At 43.2% G+C, this 20156-nt stretch overlaps 1 protein-coding gene across 4 annotated transcripts in view; it reads left to right on the forward strand.

Annotated features, from left to right (window-relative positions):
- Window positions 1-14333, forward strand: part of LRRFIP1 (LRR binding FLII interacting protein 1) — a 101286-nt gene extending 86953 nt beyond the window's left edge. For 3 of the 4 annotated variants that reach the window (XR_002735052.1, XR_002735050.1, XM_023228721.1), the window contains 2 exons: window positions 292-396; window positions 13441-14333. Coding sequence is in view for 2 of the 4 variants with exons in the window: in XM_023228721.1 (XP_023084489.1) it covers window positions 292-396; window positions 13441-13551 (216 nt within the window). In the remaining 2 variants the exon portion in view is untranslated. The remainder of the gene's footprint in view (window positions 1-291; window positions 397-13440) is intronic. The other variant, XM_023228722.1, reaches the window with a different exon arrangement.
- The last annotated feature ends 5823 nt before the right edge of the window (window positions 14334-20156 follow it).

Here is a 20156-nt window from a genome sequence, read left to right on the forward strand (position 1 = left end):
CACGCAGTGGGAGAAGAAGCAGGCAGCAAGGCGCCAGCGCTGCGGAAACGACCCTGGTGGACGGGGTCAGAGGAAATGGGTCCCCATCGTGTCAGCACGGGGTCGCCCAGAAATAAGAACTAATAATAGCTTGCTTGGCTCAAACCCACACCATAGTCCAAAATGTTATAAGTATTTACATGGTATATTCTCCCATTTTATTAAATCACACCCTTTGTTCTCAAAGTAAAGAAACTGAAGAAAGAAAACAGGCCTATCAATTTATACATATGTTTTTTTCCTACCTTTTAGGTAATAAGGTTAGAAAGTCAAGTATCACGTTACAAATCAGCGGCTGAAAATGCAGAAAAAATAGAAGATGAACTTAAGGCGGAAAAACGGAAACTCCAAAGAGAGGTAAATTTCCTAGGCAATTTCTAGGAAGAGAATGGCTGCAAGTATTTCTCTAGTGGGAACAGTACAGGGCGGATTTACTACTGTAACATCTGCCCCGGGCTGGTCATTGTCAGATCATCCCACACCACTCTGCAGTGCTGGTGTCTTAATAAAGGAAGGCATGACTCAGCCAGTTAGCGCTTAAGGCCAGACCCTTGTTGGCATCAACTAGTTGACCTGTCAGTTTTGAGCATCTCCTATAGGTCTTGTCCATAAACATCAAGGTAATGAGATAAAGGAGTAGCCAGACCTCTTATGCTCCGAATATTTTTTGTGTCATGCAGAATGAGCCCAGGTAGAGTAACCAGGAGCCCATGGGCCCACTGTGGCCAAGAGCTGGGTGTGGCACCAGGGCCAGGCAACAGCTGCCTCAGGTCACCCTGTGGAAAGTGCCCTAGAGAAACTGAGCTGCTGTCACTGACGCTGGTCACACTCCCAAATTACCATCTTTCCCAATTAAGACACATAATTTACCTTACTGAAGACACTTGGCAAAGTTGTTTGTTCAACAAATATTTACAGCATCCGTTGCATGCCGGGCATAGGTTCAGGTGCTGGAGATGCAGCTGTGACCTTGACAGAAGGAAATCTCTGCCTCCATAGAGCCTACGCTCTGGAAGAGGGAGGTCCATCAAAGTGACCACAGGCAGCAGAGGGGCTGGGATGTGGAATGGCCCAGGCCAGGGCAGTTCTAGGTAGGTGGCCAAGGAAGACTTTCCTTCTTGTGGCATGTAAGAACAGGCCTGAACAGCCCAGGGAGTGAGCCAGGCAGACCTGGGAGAAAGCCTTCCACGCAAAGGATCAGCACGTGCAGGGGAGCTGGGGGCAAGGCACTGCCTTTGTCAAGGAACAGTCAGAGCGGTGAGCAGAGGGTGAGGGGGCGGAGGGAGCAGTCAGAGCACCCCAGCCCATGAGGCAGGGCCGTGGAGGCCATGGACAGGACTTGGGCTCCTCCTGTGAGTAAAGTGGGAGCTACTGCAGAGTTTTGAGCAAAGGAGGGGCTTATGTTGATTTATGTTTCCATAGGATCACTCAGGCCGGGCGCAGTCGCTCACGCCTGTAATCCCAGCACTTTGGGAGGCCGAGGTGAGCAAATCGCTTGAGCTCAGGAGTTCAAGACCAGCGTGGGCAACATAGTGAAACCCTGTCTCTACATAAAGTGCAAAAAAATAGCCGGGTGTGGTGGCCTGTGCCTGTAGTCTCAGCTACTTGGGAGGCTGAGGCAGGAGGATTCCTTGAGCCTGGGAGGTGAAGGCTGCTTTGACCCATGAGCGTGCCACTGCATTCCAGCCTGGGTGACAGAGTGAGACCCTGTTTCAAAAAAAAAAAAAAAAAAGGAAAGAATCACTCCTTTTGTATTTAAACTATAGGAAAGGGACTATGGAGGAGAAACCAAAGATGCCATTTCTCTTTATTTTATTTATTTATTTATTGTTTTTTAAATTTACTTTATTTTATTTTGTTTTTGAGACAGAGTCTGACTCTGTTGCCCAGGCTGGAGTGCAATGGCGCCATCTCGGCTGACTGCAAACTCTGCCTCCCGCCTCAGCCTCCCGAGTAGCTGGGATTACAGGCACCCACCATCATGCCTGGCTGATTTTTATATTTTTATAGAGATAGGGTTTCTCCATGTTGGCCAGGCTGGCCATTTTTGTAGAGATAGGGTTTCTCCATGTTGGCCCCTGCCTTGGCCTCCCAAAGTGCTGGGATTACAGGCATGAGCCACCACGCCTGGCCTTCTCTCCTCTTTAAAAATCATTTTTCACCCACGTGCCCCTCCATGCCACCTCAGTTATTAGCCCCTCACCAGCAAACGGTGCAATCCCTTGAAAATGCTGTCAGAGCCTCGGGCCCTCCCCTTCTTGGAGCCTGACATGCACACCCTCACACATTACATGTATATGTGTATATATACATGTACATACACACATAAATACTTTTGACTTTCTTAAATCCCACTTATCAGATAATACGATTGTGTTGTTATTTTTCATCACCCATGTTTCTTTGACATAGCTACATATTGGCCATTTTATATGTCTTTCCGGCTAGTGTCTCAGACTGTACTAGAATCATTTTCCTCCTCCCTGAAGTACATACTGTAAAGGTTCTTTTAGAGCAGACTTCTTGGTGGTGAATTCCATTTTTGTTTATACCTCTTTTTGTTTCAGCCTTGTTCTTGGATGGTAGTATTGACTCTTTGCCCATTCTAGAAAATCATTTTCCTGAAGATCCTGGGAGTCGGTTCTTCACCCGCAGCTTAGCTCGTGCATCTGTCCACATGAGTGGGACCCAGTGGCGTCTCCTGTGCCCTTCCCACACTCCAGATGTTCCTTCTGCTTCCCTGGTGCACCCCTCAACGTGCCACTCTTGCTGCAGCCCATATGTATTGATGTAGACTGTTTCAGTTAGCAATGTTTCACATTGCCATTATGATTTATGGTTTTAACCCAGGACTTATTTACTTTTATATATATATACTTTAAGTTCTAGGGTACATGTGCACAACCTGCAGGTTTGTTACATATGTATACATGTGCCATGTTGGTGTGCTGCACCCATTAACTCATCATTTACATTAGGTATATCTCCTAATGCTATCCCTCCCCCCCACCCCACAATAGGCCCTGGTGTGTGATGTTCCCCTTCCTGTGTCCAAATGATCTCATTGTTCAATTCCCACCTATGAGTGAGAAAATGCGGTGTTTGGTTTTCTGTTCTTGCGATAGTTTGCTCAGAATGATGGTTTCCAGCTTCATCCATGTCCCTACAAAGGACACGAACTCATCCTTTTTTATGGCTGCATAGTATTCCATGGTGTATATGTGCCACATTTTCTTAATCCAGTCTGTCACTGATGGAGATTTGGGTTGATTCCAAGTCTTTGCTATTGTGAATAGTGCTGCAATAAACATATGTGTGCATGTGTCTTTATAGCAACATGATGTATAATCCTTAGGGTATATACCCAGTAATGGGATGGCTGGGTCAAATGGTATTTCTAGTTCTAGATCCTTGAGGAATTGCCACACTGTTTTCCACAATGGTTGAACTAGTTTACAGTCCCACCAACAGTGTAAAAGCGTTCCTATTTCTCCACATCCTCTCCAGCACCTGTTGTTTCCTGATTTTTTAACGATTCCTATCCTAACTGGTGTGAGATGGTATCTCATTGTGGTTTTGATTTTTCATTTCTCTGATGGCGAGTGATGATGAGCATTTTTTCATGTGTCTGTTGGCTGTATGAATGTCTTCTTTTGAGAAGTGTCTGTTCATATTCTTTGCCCATTTTTGATGGGGTTGTTTTTTTCTTGTAAATTTGTTTGATTTCTTTGTAGGTTCTGGGTATTAGCCCTTTGTCAGAGGAGTAGATTGCAAAAATTTTCTCCCATTCTGTAGGTTGCCTGTTCACTCTGATGGTAGTTTCTTTTGCTGTGCAGAAGCTCTTTAGTTTAATTAGATCCCATTTGTCAATTTTGGCTTTTGTTGCCATTGCTTTTGGTGGTTTAGATATGAAGTCCTTGCCCATGCCTATGTCCTGAATGGTATTACCTAGGTTTTCTTCTAGGGTTTTTATGGTTTCAGGTCTAACATTTAAGTCTCTAATCCATCTTGAATTAATTTTCGTATAAGGAGTAAGGAAAGGATCCAGTTTCAGCTTTCTACTTATGGCTAGCCAATTTTCCCAGCACCATTTATTAAATAGGGAATCCTTTCCCCATTTCTTGTTTTTGTCAGGTTTGTCAAAGATCAGATGGCTGTAGATGTGTGGTATTATTTCCGAGGGCTCTGTTCTGTTCCATTGGTCTATATCTCTGTTTTGGTACCAGTACCATGCTGTTTTGGTTACTGTAGCCTTGTAGTATAGTTTGAAGTCAGGTAGCATGATGCCTCCAGCTTTGTTCTTTTGGCTTAGGATTGTCTTGGCAATGCAGGGTCTTTTTTGGTTCCATATGAACTTTAAAGCAGTTTTTTCCAATTCTGTGAAGAAAGTCATTGGTAGCTTGATGGGGATGGCATTGAATCTATAAATTACCTTGGGCAGTATGTCCATTTTCACAATATTGATTCTTCCTATCCATGAGCATGGTATGTTCTTCTATTTGTTTTGTGTCCTCTTTGATTTCACTGAGCAGTGGTTTGTAGTTCTCCTTGAAGAGGTCCTTTACATCCCTTGTAAGTTGGATTCCTAGGTATTTTATTCTCTTTGAAGCTATTGTGAATGGCAGTTCATTCCTGATTTGGCTCTCTGTTTGTCCGTTACTGATGTATAAGAATGCTTGTGATTTTTGCACATTGATTTTGTATCCTGAGACTGCTGAAGCTGCTTATCAGCTTAAGGAGATTTTGGGCTGAGATGATGGGGTTTTCTAAATATACAATCATGTCATCTGCAAACAGGGACAATTTGACTTCTTCTTTTCCTAACTGGATACCCTTTATTTCTTTCTCTTGCCTGATTGCCCTAGTCAGAACTTCCAACACTATGTTGAATAGGAGTGGTGAGAGAGGGCATCCCTGTCTTGTGCCAGTTCTCAAAGGGAATGCTTCCAGTTTTTGCCCATTCAGTATGATATTGGCTGTGGGTTTGTCATAAATAGCTCTTATTATTTTGAGATACGTTCCATCAATACCGAATTTATTGAGAGTTTTTAGCATGAAGGGCTGTTGAATTTTGTCAAAGGCCTTTTCTGCATCTATTGAGATAATCATGTGGTTTTTGTCTTTGGCTCTGTTTATTTGCTGGATTACGTTTATTGATTTGCATCTGTTGAACCAGCCTTGCATCCCAGGGATGAAGCCCACTTGATCATGGTGGATAAGCTTTTTGATGTGCTGCTGGATTCGGTTTGCCAGTATTTTATTGAGGATTTTTGCATCGATGTTCATCAGGGATATTGGTCTAAAATTCTCTTTTTTTTTTTGTTGTGTCTCTGCCAGGCTTTGGTATCATGATGATGTTGGGCTCATAAAATGAGTTAGTGAGGATTCCCTCTTTTTCTACTGATTAGAATAGTTTCAGAAGGAATGGTACCAGCTCCTCCTTGTACCTCTGGTAGAATTTGGCTGTGAATCCATCTGGTCCTGGACTTTTTTTGGTTGGTAGGCTATTAATTATTGCCTTAATTTCAGAGCCTGCTATTGGTCTATTCAGGGATTCAGCTTCTTCCTGGTTTAGTCTTGGGAGAGTGTAAGTGTCCAGGAAATTATCCATTTCTTCTAGGTTTTCTAGTTTATTTGCATAGAGGTGTTTATAGTATTCTCTGATAGTAGTTTGTATTTCTTTGGGGTCGTTGGTGATATCACCTTTATTATTTTTTATTGCATCTATTTGATTATTCTCTTTTCTTCTTTATTAGTCTTGCTAGGGATCTATCAATTTTGTTGATCTTTTCAAAAAACCAGCTCCTGGATTCATTGATTTTTTTGGAGGGTTTTTTGTGTCTCTGTCTCCTTCAGTTCTGCTCTGATCTTAGTTATTTCTTGCCTTCTGCTAACTTTTGAATGTGTTTGCTCTTGCTTCTCTAGTTCTTTTTTTTTTTTTTTTTTTTTTTTTGAGACGGAGTCTCGCTCTGTCACCCAGGCTGGAGTGCCGTGGCCGGATCTCAGCTCACTGCAAGCTCTGCCTCCCGGGTTTACGCCATTCTCCTGCCTCAGCCTCCCAAGTAGCTGGGACTACAGGTGTCTGCCACCTCTCCTGGCTAGTTTTTTGTATTTTTTTAGTAGAGATGGGGTTTCACCGTGTTAGCCAGGATGGTCTCCATCTCCTGACCTCGTCACCCACCCGTCTCAGCCTCCCAAAGTGCTGGGATTACAGGCTTGAGCCACCGCGCCCAGCCTCTAGTTCTTTTAATTGTGATGTTAGGGTGTCAATTTTAGATCTTTCCTGTTTTCTCTTGTGGGCATTTAGTGCTATAAATTTCCCTCTACACACTGCTTTAAATGTGCCCCAGAGATTCTGGTATGTTGTATCTTTGTTCTCATTGGTTTCAAAAAACATCTTTATTTCTGCCTTCATTTCATTATGTACCCAGTAGTCATTCAGGAGCAAGTTGTTCAGTTTCAATGTAGTTGAGCGGTTTTGATTGAGTTTCTCAATCCTGAGTTCTAGTTTGATTGCACTGTGACATCAAGAAATTAGACACTGTGTCTAAGAAATTAGACAGTTTGTTCTAATTTCTGTTCTTTTACATTTGCTGAGGAGTGCTTTACTTCCAACTATGTGGTCAATTTTGGAATAAGTGCAATGTGGTGCTGAGAAGAATGTATGTTCTGTCGTTTTGGGGTGGAGAGTTCTGTAGATGTGTATTAGGTCCGCTTGGTGCAGAGTTGAGTTCAATTCCTGGATATCCTTGTTAACTTTCTGTCTCGTTGATCGGTCTAATGTTGACAGTGTTAAAGTCTCCCATTATTATTGTGTGGGAGTCTAAGTCTCTTTGTAAGTCTCTAAGGACTTGCTTTATGAATCTGGGTGCTCCTGTATTGGGTGCATATATATTTAGGATAGTTAGCTCTTCCTGATGAATTGATCCCTTTACCATTATGTAAAGGCCTTGTTTGTCTCTTTTGATCTTTGATGGTTTAAAGTCTGTTTTATCAGAGACTAGTATTGCAACCCCTGCTTTTTTTTGTTTTCCATTTGCTTGGTAGATCTTCCTCCATCCCTTTATTTTGAGCCTATGTGTGTCTCTGCATGTGAGATGGGTCTCCTGAATACAGCACACTGATGGGTCTTGACCCTTTATCCAATTTGCCAGTCTGTGTCTTTTAATTGGACCATTTAGTCCATTTACATTTAAGGTTAATATTGTTATGTGTGAACTTGATCCTGTCATTGTGATATTAGCTGGTTATTTTGCTCGTTAGTTGATGCAGTTTCTTCCTGGCATTGATGGTCTTTACATTTTGGCATGTTTTTGCAATGGCTGGTACTGGTTGTTCCTTTCTATGTTTAGTGCTTCCTTCAGGATCTCTTGTAGGGCAGGCCTGAGGTAACAAAATCTCTAAGCATTTGCTTGTCTGTAAAGGATTTTATTTCTCCTTCACTTATGAAACTTAGTTTGGCTGGATATGAAATTCTGGGTTGAAAGTTCTTTTTTTTAAGAATGTTGAGGCCGGGCGCGGTGGCTCAAGCCTGTAATCTCAGCACTTTGGGAGGCCGAGGCGGGCAGATCACAAGGTCAGGAGATCGACACCATCCTGGCTAACTTGGTGAAACCCCGTCTCTACTAAAAAATACAAAAAACTAGCCGGGCGAGGTGGCGGGCGCCTGTAGTCCCAGCTACTCCGGAGGCTGAGGCGGGAGAATGGCAGTAAACCCAGGAGGCAGAGCTTGCAGTGAGCTGAGATCTGGCCATTGCACTCCAGCCTGGGTGGCAGAGCAAGATTCCGTCTCAAAAAAAAAAAAAAAAAAAAATGTTGAATATTGGCCCCCACTCTCTTCTGGCTTATAGAGTTTCTGCCGAGAGATCTGCTGTTAGTCTGATGGGCTTCCCTTTGTGGGTAACCCGACCTTTCTCTCTGGCTGCCCTTAACATTTTTTCCTTCATTTCAACTTTGGTGAATCTGACAATTATGTGTCTTGGAGTTGCTCTTCTCAAGGAGTATCTTTGTGGTGTTCTCTGTATTTCCTGAATTTGAATGTTGGCCTGCCTCACTAGGTTAGGGAAGTTCTCCTGGATGATATCCTGCAGAGTGTTTTCCAACTTGGTTCCATTTTACCCGTCACTTTCAGGCACACCAATCAGACGTAGATTTGGTCTTTTCACATAATCCCATATTTCTTGGAGGCTTTGTTCATTTCTTTTTACTCTTTTTTTCTCTACACTTCTCTTCTCGCTTCATTTCATTCATTTGATCTTCAGTCACTGACACTCTTTCTTACAGTTGATCGAGTTGGTTACTGAAGCTTGTGCATTTTTCACGTCGTTCTCATGTCATGGTTTTCATCTCTATCAGTTCATTTGTGGTCTTCTCTGCGGTGATTATTCTAGTTATCCATTCTTCCATTCTTTTTTCAAGGTTTTTAGTTTCTTTGCACTGGTTACATAGTTCCTCCTCTAGCTCTGAGAAGTTTGATTGACTGAAGCCTTCTTCTCTCAACTCGTCAAAGTCATTCTCCATCCAGCTTTGTTCCGTTGCTGGCGATGAGCTGCGTTCCTTTGGAGGGGGAGATGCGCTCTGATTTTTTGCATTGCCAGCTTTTCTGCCCTGCTTTTTCCCCATCTTTATGGTTTTATCTGCCTTTGGTCTTTGATGAAGGTGACGTACTGATGGGGTTTTGGTGTGGGTGTCCTTTCTGTTTGTTAGTTTTCCTTCTAACAGTCAGGACCCTCAGCTGCAGGTCTGTTGGAGTTTGCTTGAGGTCCACTCCAGGCCCTGTTTGCCTGGGTATCAGCAGCGGAGGCTGCAGAAGATAGAATATTGCTGAACAGCAAGTGTTGCTGTCTGATTCTTGCTCTGGAAGCTTCGTCTCAGAGGTGTACTCAGCCATGTGAGGTGTGAGGTGTTGGTCTGCACCTAGTGGGGGATGTCTCCCAGTTAGGCTACTCAGGGGTCAGGTACCCACTTGAGCAGGCAGTCTGTCTGTTCTCAGATCTCAGCCTCTGTGCTGGGAGAACCACTGCTCTCTTCATAGCCGATTTTCCAGGTGTTGTATGTCTCAGTTTCCCTTGGCTAGGAAAAGGAATTCCCTTCCGCCTTGTGGTTCCCAGGTGAGGCAATGCCTCGCCCTGCTTCAGCTCTCGCTGGTCAGGCTGTACCCACTGACCAACATCGACTGTCCGACACGTCTCAGTGAGATGAACCTGGTACCTCAGTTGAAAATGCAGAAATAACCTGTCTTCTGTGTCGCTCATGCTGGGAGCTGGAGGCTGGAGCTGTTCCTATTCGGCCATCTTGGGCACCCCCCTCCTTTACTTTTTTATTTTTTATTTTTTATTTTTTTTTATTTTTTTTTTTGAGACGGAGTCTTGCTCTGTCGCCCGGGCTGGAGTGCAGTGGCCGGATCTCAGCTCACTGCAAGCTCCGCCTTCCGGGTTCACGCCATTCTCCTGCCTCAGCCTCCGGAGTAGCTGGGACTACAGGCGCCCGCCACCTCGCCCGGCTAGTTTTTTGTATTTTTAATAGAGACGGGGTTTCACCGTGTTAGCCAGGATGGTCTTGATCTCCTGACCTTGTGATCCACCCGTCTCGGCCTCCCAAAGTGCTGGGATTACAGGCTTGAGCCACCGCGCCCGGCCTTACTTTTTTAAAATGTGAAATTTTTTCATTTAACTTTTTTTCTTTTCTTTTTTTTTTTTTTTTTTTTTTTTGACACAGAGTCTCACTCTGTTGCCCAAGCTGGAGTGCAGTGGGGCACAATCTTGGCTCACTGCAACCTCCACCTCCCAGGTTCAAGCGATTCTCCTGCCTCAGCCTCCCAAGTAGCTGGAATTACAGGTGCCTGCCACCATGCCCAGCTAATTTTTATATTTTTAGTGGAGACAAGGTTTCACCATGTTGGCCAGGCTGATCTCGAACTTCTGACCTCAGGTGATCCACCCACCTTGGCCTCCCAAAATGCTGGGATTACAGACGTGAGCCACCAGGCCCGGTCCATTTAACTTTCTAGCTTAATTTTGCTATGGTCAGAGAACATCGTCCCTGTTATATCTGGTCTTTGAAACTTGTCAATACTTGCTTAATGGCCTGATACATGATTCGCTTTTGTAAATTAAATGTCTCAAATTTGCTTAGGAAGAATGTGTAGTCTCTGATTTATGGACGCAAAATTCTGTATACTTCCACTGATCAAACTTGTGAAGTGTGTATTCAGATCTTTTGTCTGCTTAAGTTCTCAGTAGCTGATAGAGACTTGTCAAGCTCTTCCAAAAGATGAGGGTGGATTTCTCTCATTCTCCCTATTTCTCCTATATATTTTGAGGCTACTGATACTAGGTGTTTAAAATTCTGATATCTTCTTGATGAGTTAAACTTTTTGTCATTTTGTAGTGACCCTTTTGGTCCCTGCTGCTGTTGACCTTGTCGGGTATTCACGTGGCTGCATCAGCTTTCTTTTGGTTAGTATTTGTCTACTTCTGATTTTTCCATCCCTTGGCTTCCAGTCTTCCCTGTGTTGTCATGCTTTAGATGATCTCATTTAGATGCACATAGCTAGGTGGCGGTGGTTTCTAATTGAATCTGAAAACTGCGTATCTTTTTTTTTTTTTGAGACAGAGTCTCGCTCAGTTGCCTAGGCTGGAGTGCAGTGGCCCAATCTCAGCTCACTGCAAGCTCTGCCTCCCAGGTTTATGCCATTCTCCTGCCTCAGCCTCCAGAGTAGCTGGGACTCCCGGCGCTCGCCACCTCGCCCGGCTCGTTTCTTTTGTATTTTTTAGTAGAGACGGGGTTTCACCGTGTTAGCCAGGATGGTCTCGATCTCCTGACCTCATGATCCACCCATCTTAATAGAGCCTTTAGTCCGTTGTTATTGGTATATTTGGACTTGTTTTCACCATCTGACTGCAGATAACCATTTGTCCTGTCTTTTGTGTGTCCTCTTTCTCTCTCCAAATATAAACTTTATATTCAATTTCTATTCTTTTCAGTGATCACATATGGGGCATTCTTATTTAACTTAAAAAAAATATCAAAGTTGAACACTATCTTTACTCCCCTCCTGTAAAATAGAAGGACTTTTGAGCACCTTAGCTTCACTCTCCTGCCTGACATGCACACACTCACACATAGTGTATGTGTGTATGTATGTATACATGTACATCCACACATAAATACTTTTGACCTTCATAAATCCCTCTTCTCAGGTAATACTATTGTTGTGTTGTTGTTGTTGTCGTTGTTTTATATCGCCCATATTTGTTTGACATAACTACATATTGGCCATTTTATATGTCTGTCATGTTAGTGTCTCAGACTGTACTAGAATCATTTTCCTCCTCCATGAAGTATTTACTGTAGAAATTCTTTTAGAGCAGACTTCTTGGTGGTGAATTCCCTGTTTTTGTTTATACACGTTTTTGTTTCATCCTTGTTCTTGGACAGTAGTATTGAGGGACATGCAATTCTGTGTGGTGGTCATTTTCCTCAATGATTATAGCCATTATGCCACCATCTGCTGGCTTCCATTGAGCTGTTGAAAAAGCTGTTGTTTTAACGGTGGGTCCTTTGTAGGGAACCTTTTTTTTTTTTTCTTCTCTAGTTTCTTTCAGGTTATCTTCGATTTTCTGTGGTTTTACTGTTAGATGTGGTTTACTGGAATCTTTCTGCTTGAAATATATAGTGTTTCTTGGATCTATGAAGTCTTTTTAAAAATTGATTTTGGAAAATATTCAACCATTAACTCCTTAAATAATTCCTCTTTTTTAGTCTCTCCACTTTCCCCTCTGGAACTCTAATCAGAGGATGTTAGAGATTCTCATTGTCTCCACATTTTTTAACCTTCTCTCTTTCATATTTCCTATCTCCTTACCTCTCTCTGTTGCATAATGCCTAAAGTTTTTGCAAAGATTATCCAGTTCACCTTTTTTTTAAAAAAGTATCTTCATTGTTGATAGTTTCTTGCTGCATGTTCATGTATGCCCTCTTTTTAAATTGTATTCTTATTCTTTAAATATTTCATACACAGCTGTTGTATTTTCTATATCTGACGATTGAAACATGCTCTGTCTTTGGGGGTCTAATTCTGTCATTTATTGCTTCTGTTCCTCTCACTCAAATGGTTTGTCACCTTAGTGTTTTGTGAGCTTATGCGTGATTTTAATTTGTAGGAATACTCCAGGCTTAACTTGTGGAAACCTCCTGCAAAAAGGGCTTGCTTCTGCCTCTGCTGGTGAGATGGGGGCGGGACTTCTGTCCCAGGACCCAAACAACCTTCCTTGAGTGTTTTGGGTTGAAAGCAAAGCTGTAGACCCTGTTCTTGTGACCCCGCCAAAACCATGTTCTCCCAGCTTAGGGCACCCCCACTCTGCCATGCTGCCTGTGGGGCCAGATGATGTCCTGCTAATGTGGCTTCTATAGCTTGTCTTCTGCCTGACTCTCAGGCTCCATGGCCCTGGCTCCCAGATGTGGCCGTCTTGGCCTCAGGCATTCCTGCCTTGGACTCTGGCTGCCAGGGCTGTGGGGACCACCTCCTCCATGCAGTTCAGGCTCAGCTCTTGTTGTTTGTGTTTGTTTACCTCATGCCTCACTTACCTTTTGTGAAACCATCGGGATCCCCGCTGGGCATCGTGGCTTATGCCTGTAATCCCAGCACTTTGGGAGGTCAAGGTGGGTAGATCACCTGAGGTCAGGAATTCAAGACCAGCTTGACCAACATGGTGAAACCCAATCTCTACTAAAAATACAAAAAATTAGCTGGGTGTGGTGGTGTGCACCTGTAGTCTCAGCTACTTGGGAGGCTGAGACAAGAGAATTGTTTGAACCCAGGAGGCAGAGGTTGCAGTGAGCCAAGATCACACCATTGTACTCTGGCGTAGGCAACAGAGTGAGACTTTGTCTCAAAAAAAAAGTGGGGGGGGGGGGCATGGGGCGCTGAGTGCGGTGGCTCATGCCTGTAATCCCAGCACTTTGGGAGGCCAAGTTGGGCAGATCACAAGGTCAGGAGACTGAGACCAGCCTCGCCAACATGGTGAAACCCCACTCTACTAAAATACAAAACATTAGCTGAGCCTGGTGGCACACACCTGTAGTCCCAGGAGGCTGAGGCAGGGGAATCGCTTGAACCCGGGAGGCAGAGGTTGCAGTGAGCCAAGATCAGGCCACTGCCCTCCAGCCGGGCGACACAGCAAGACTCCGTCTCAAAAAAAAGAAAAGAAAACCATCGGGATCCCCAAGAATGTTCCCTCTCTAGAGTCCAGTTGTTTCAGAGGAGGAAGGGCATCATGAGTGACCAGGGTCCAAGTTATTTTATTTTTCAGTAGGATTGGAATTTTGGTAACACAGAACCCTGTTATGTTTGGAGGAAACAAGTTCCTCAAAGCTCATTGCTTTTTCCTCTGTTCCCAGCTCCGCTCTGCATTGGATAAAACAGAAGAGCTCGAGGTGAGCAACGGCCACTTAGTGAAGCGTCTGGAAAAAATGAAAGCAAATCGGAGTGCACTGTTGTCCCAGCAGTAAATTCCAGCTCTGAACAGGCAACTGGTTGGTGACTGGAGAGCATTGTTTCATAGGCTTTTCTCTGTCCTGTCTGGGAGCACTGCTTCTTCCCCTGCCTCCTGAGAGAAGAAGACTGCGGCAAGCTTGGCACTTAGGGGCTCCCATGCCATGGCTCACCCGAGGAAGCCCCAGCAGCCACCAGGTGCCTCTGTGCGCAGACCCCTGGCCCGGGCTGGGGCCGACGCTCAGAACCTGCGGGTACTTCATAAGCACATGGGGGCCTCGAGGGAGCTCTGTGTCTGACCGCACAGCAGCCTCTGAATGCCACTGGAAATGGTGATCAAAGTAAAGATTCAGTTGGGACTTGAGTTCTTTTTTTTTTCATGTGTCTTGCTGAAGATTAAGGGGAAATGTTACAGTGTTGGGACTTCCTTTCATGGCAGAATCTACAATTTGAGCGACTTCAGTAGTATCTCTTAGTCTACGCTTTTCATACACAAAACACTGTGGAACCACAAGCCATTACCAAGCAAAACTCTTTCACTGGAAACAAGGGGGCAGTCTAGTAGTAAAAGTGACCTTAAGAAGACTCTTTACAGGCAACAAATGAAGATTTTCTAAGGGATTTTTGCATCAGTTCAGTCATAGGAATACTTTTTTCCAGGGTAATTAGGCAAAGCTTCACTGAAAATGACAGCTTTTCATTTGCATTATTTAATCCTTATATTTGGAATTGAAGTTGTTAACTTCTTTTAAAGAATGTACTATTAGAAAAATTAAAAGTGAAATGTTGAGAGACTTCAGCAATGTGGTTTTAATTTTTTTCCACTGAGAAAGAAGATCTTTAATTTCATATTAACGGTTCTGTATATTTTGGGTCTTTTTTTATTTTTTAAGAATATCAAATCAATTCATTTTTCTTTCCCTATTTTTTAAAAAAAGGCGTTTTCACAGAATGAGTGCACTTAAAAAGTGAAGTGAAGAAGGAGGTAACAGTAGAGATGATGGCAATATCATCAAGGACAAAAGTAAAAACATTTAGCTACCTGCTGATTTTTAGTGACTGTTCATATATGTTGTATTTCAAATATGGCTGGTGAAGCCAGCCAGCTTTTCTGGACATTATCAAGTGGAAACCAAATCAGTATCATCCAAAACCATAAGTGGGGGTTGTGAGTTCAGGGTGTATAATTAAGAAAACACTCACGGAGTAATGCTAGGAGTCACCAGCGTCCATCCCTCAGAACTGTATGGATCCAGGATATACACAGCTGCATTGCATTAAGAAAGAGATGCAATCTCTATTAAAATACACAGATTTTTGTATCTCCTTGTGCAGAGGATATTTGCCACTGCCCATTGGGAGGCAGACAAGTTATAGGGGGCTGGGGGCCAACACTGGCAAGTAGGAAACCACGGGTAAGGACAGGTAAGCAAAACGTGCTGGCAGGTGGGCACCACTGGGAGACCCACGCTGCACACCTGGGCGCTGTATGAACAGAAAGGAGGAAGGAAGCTGGACAAAGCCCCTCGGGGACCCTGTCCTGACCATGCTGGGCCCACCAGCAAAGGGGAGATGTTCAGTTCATTGTCCCATCCTTCAGGTTTCTTCCACAACATCTGAATACAAACATGTTTAACTGGGAAAATGTCTATGTCACTCACGAATAACACCAGTAGCAAACACTCACACAGCACGCAGACCTGCTCGGCAGCATGCTGACACTTTTAGGTATTTTTCACTCATAATTTTCACATATTTTCACTCATTTCCTTTGCACAGAAATTCTATGAGGTAGATGCTGTTATTAAATCCACATTACAGATGAGGGAACCAGGGTCCAGGAAGGTGAACTGGCCAGAAGTCTCCCAGCTGGTAAGTACAGGGCTGCAAGGCATCCATTCTCAGGTGTCTCACTGCCCTGAAGATGGCGTTTTCCCTATCAGTGGCTCTGAGGAAGTCAAGCCTTCAGTCTCTACCTTTCCCACCAATTCTTTTGGAAACAGCAAACCAATGTTACACATACTTCCTAATCCAGAGGAAGCTAGAACATGATTTTTAAATTTATTTAGTAGAATAAAACTTTTTTTTTTGCAGATGTAGCTAATGGAAATTGTTGCTGGCTTTTTTCATCCTTGCAACCTAGCGTTTCTCAGCCTCAGGACGATGGTCATCTGGAGCTGGGTCGTTCTTGGTGGCTGGGGTGGCTGTCCCCTGCACCGTGGGCTTTTCCCAACACCCAAGAGGCAGAGGTTGCAGTGAGCCAAGATCATGCCATTGCACTCCATCCTAGTCACTCTGTCTCAAAAAAAAAAGAAAAAAAATGATTTTTTGGTATTCTGTTTAATTTTATGAAATAGTAACACAGATCAAGTATTTATGATGAAAACTTTGCCTGAATTGAAATATGCTATAAATATAAAATATATACTGACTTGAAATTTTGCTATTAAAAAAAGAACATAAAATATCTTATTAACAATTTTAAAATGTGTATTACATGGCAAAACGATAATTTATATATATTGGGTTAAATACAGTGTATTGTTAAAATGAATTTCATCTGTTTATTTTTTTAAATATAGGTATTAGAAAATTTAAAATTACATATATGGCTCATATTATGTTTCTATTGGACAGTGTGCTCTAGACATTCAAACGGCCAGGCCTTTTTCATCCTCAGGTTTTAGCTTAAATGTCACTCTGTGAAGCCTTTCTTAACCAGACAGCTAAAGCAGCAAATTCCCCAAACGTACACACTCTTGACCACACGTACCTTAGCTTGCTCTCTATCCCACTAGCTGCTTTCAACTTTTTTCATAGTACCTTTCATTATCCAAATCCAGCCTGGGCAACGGAGTGAGATTGCCTCAATAAAATACAATAAAATTCCAATCTTTCAACAATTCCTGCCCCTTTCTTGATGTGTTTTTCTCACCTTAGCGTTGTCTAACATACAATAAATTTTTCTTTACTGCCTTTCGTCCCCTGCTGGAACGGAAACTCCATGGTCGATGGTAGGGAACTGAGTGTGGAACTTCAGGGAATAGAACCAGGTTGGAGATGTAGATTAGGAGTCGCCAGCAAAGATGCAGCTTTCAAATCTTGAGACTAGACTTTCTTAGGGGGAGGGTGTAACTAAGTTGAGGGCACAGGAAGCACCTAGAACAATCTAAAAGGGATTAGAGGAGGAGAGGCCAGGAAAGGGGACTGAGAATGATGGCAAAGGGTTACATACTAAGAGATGCAAAAGGCAATAGAGAGTGTAAAAATACAAAACCAGTGCAGCTTACAGAGCCAAGGTTTCTGACATAAACTGAACTCCGTGCCTCCCTCCCACCTGCCCCCACCAGCATGCTCCTCTTCCCCAGATCCTCAGTAATACAAGTGCACCTTCATGCACGCCACCAGCCTGGTCAGAAGCCTCAGTGTTCTGTTGGCCCTTTCCTCTCCCTCGTCGCCCCTCCACTCTCATCCTATCAATTCCATTTCAGATCTCCCATGTCTGTCCTTTTCCCATTACCATCGCCAATGCCCCTGGACCAGGCCATCATCATTAGCAACCCGTCCTCCCTGGTCTTCCCAGTTTCAATCTTGTTCACACTTCCAACCCATGAAACTCACTTGTAAAAAACCTGATTATGTCACTCCCCCTTCTCCAACTATAATCATTTTTGTTCTTTGCAATAACTCATTGAAGTGGGTACTCTTATACCTCCATTTTATAAAAGAGGAGACTAAAAAAATTAGCTGGGCAGGTGGCACACACTACTTGGGAGGCTGAGGCAGGAGGATGGTTTGAGCCTAGGGGTTAGAGGTTACAGCAAGCAATGATTGCCACTGCACTCCAGACTGGGCGACAGAGCAAGACCCTATCTCAAAAAAAAAAGAAGATGAAGAAAGAAAAGAAAATAAATAAAGGGGGCACAATGGAGGGTCCTACATTAATATTATTTTGGCCCTGGTTGTAACCACTCTACTGCACTGTGGGGTCAGGAGCCGTGTCTGTCTTGCTCAGCACCATGGCTCAGTGCTGACAACACTACCTGGTACACGATGCTCAGGAGGAGATAGCTGATGGTTTGTCTTCATTGTCGTGACTACTAATATTACTGTCAGTCATGTGTTTCCCAACATGTTTTATCATGAGCCACGAATTTCTAGGAATGTTAGGAGGGATTCTAAGTAAATAGCTGTATAAACAAATAGCCTTTGGTAACAGTTAAACAGGTGATGAGTTTACTCGTTGAGAAGCATCTGTCATTGGGATTCCTTAACAGGGAGACAGATTAGATAACATTTCACAAACTTTGAACATGGAACCCGTTTCTTCACAGAGCCTTCTGGGATCAGGGCTCTGCAGAACACATTAGGAAATGCACTTCTAGCCTCAAGGTCAGGCACAAGCATATACACTCCTAACCTGAGTCCCTACTCCCAAGCCTGCCTCCAGGTGCACCCCCGCTATCTTTCCCCACAATGTTGTTTACAGTCCAGAGAGCAAAATTCTATTCTCCTCTCACTACAGAAAGCCCTGGGAGTTGCAGATGGCATGTGAGGCACATGTCTGCTTAAGAGGACGAACCCAGGAGGGTCTTCAGCTGTTATTTAGGTGTGGCCACTATGTTTCAAGATGACAAGCAAAACTATAGCTTCATTCACTGAACTACTCATGCCTTGCCCTCTTCATCAAGATTTCTTTGTTCCACCATTTTTCCTACTTTCAGAGCCCTATGTTCTCCTCTCTTAGGAGCTGGTTTATCCAGATACATGAAGGTAGAAGCAGAAGGGTTGATTCACAAACTTTCATAAATGAGAATAATATAACCATTATGTTTTTGATTTGGTTGGTCATAGCCTTCAGCATGTTTTTGACCAAACTTATTAATATGTTTATGGGGGCTGGGAACAGGGTGAAGAACAGGAAGAGTTTTGATGGTCTACTACTGCTGAAGCCCAGCCTTACTTATCAATATAGATGGGAAACTATAGATCCTGAAAAGATTTCATAAAGACAAAGTAGACAGAAATAGAAGGGTAGTTCTGCAATATTGTTAAAAATACTATCTCAAACAGTTAACATCACATTTGGTAGAAAAACAGCAAATTGACACATTTACATTTAAATCTGGAAGAAGAAAAGATGCCTTGAAGCCCTAAAGTTTAGCACTACTGTAAAGTTTCAGACAGCACAGCAAAACACAAAATAGTAATAAGATACAATATTGGAAAACTGGCAACATAAGTATTGTTTGTACTCAATTGCAAAACTACAGATGATGTAATGAGAAATCCTTAAAATACTATGATATGTGATTAATGTTCAGAAATCAATAGCTTTCCTATGTATCAAAACTTACCAGTTAGATTTAGAATATCTAACTAAAGATTAGTTCATTAGGATCTCATAATCGCAAACAAAAACCATCCAAAAGGCCAGGCACAGTGGCGCATGCCTGTAATCCCAGCACTTTGGGAGGCTGAGGCAGGTGGATCACGAGGTCAGGAGATCGAGACCATCCTGACTAACACGGTGAAACCCCATCTCTATTAAAAATACAACAAATTAGCCGGGCGTGGTGGCTGGCGCCTATAGTCCCAGCTACTTGGGAGGCTGAACCTGGGAGGCAGAGCTTGCCTCAGTGAGCCGAGATTGCGCCACTGCACTCCAGCCTGGGGGACAGAGTGAGACTCCATCTCAAAAAAAAAAAAAAAACCCACCCAAAAAAAGCCTCCCCTACAAACCGAAGCAACAATAATAATCCTAAGAAATAGAAGAACCTACATTAGGAAATTTATATACTCTGCTGAGATACAAGACACAAAAAACTATAGAAAGATGTAAGAATATCATAAAGATAAAACTTTCATATTTATATATTTAGCACATTTCTTATCTATTTTTTTATTTTATTTTATTTATTTATTTATTTTTTTTTTTTTTTTTGAGACGAGTCTCGCTCTGTTGCCCAGGCTGGAGTGCAGTGGTGCAATCTTGGCTCACTGCAAGCTCTACCTCCCAGGTTCATGCCATTCTCCTGCCTCAGCCTCCTGAGTAGCTGGGACTACAGGCGCCCGCCACCACGCCCGGCTAATTTTTTGTATTTTTAGTAGAGAAGGGGTTTCACCATGTTAGCCAGGTTGGTCTCGATCTCTTGACCTTGTGATCCGTCTGCCTCGGCCTCCCAAAGTGCTGGGATTACAGGCATGAGCCACCGCGCCCCACCAGATTTAATACATTTCTTTGAAAACCCCTTTGAGATTTTTGGGGAGGTAATCTCACAAAATTATTGGGTTTTTTTTTCTTTCTTTTTTATAAGAAAATAAAGATCTCACTCTCGCTCAGGCTGGAGTGCAGTGGCGTGTACTACAGTACACAGAGCTCACTGCAGCCTCAAACTCCTGACCTCAAGCAACCCTCCTGTCTCATCCTCCAAAAGTGCTGGAATTACAGGCATGAGCCAGTATGCCCGGCAAACAACAAAATTATTCTAATATTCACCTGGAAGTTTAAAAAAAAAATTGCAACCAGACTAGATGACTTTGATAAAACAACAGTTGAGGGGGCCTCTGCCAGGTATTTTCAGTATTACAAACGTGCGAGGATAGACAGGTCCCTGCAATG

Source organism: Piliocolobus tephrosceles, chromosome 11 (assembly GCF_002776525.5).
Source record: "Piliocolobus tephrosceles isolate RC106 chromosome 11, ASM277652v3, whole genome shotgun sequence".
Taxonomy (NCBI): domain Eukaryota; kingdom Metazoa; phylum Chordata; class Mammalia; order Primates; family Cercopithecidae; genus Piliocolobus; species Piliocolobus tephrosceles.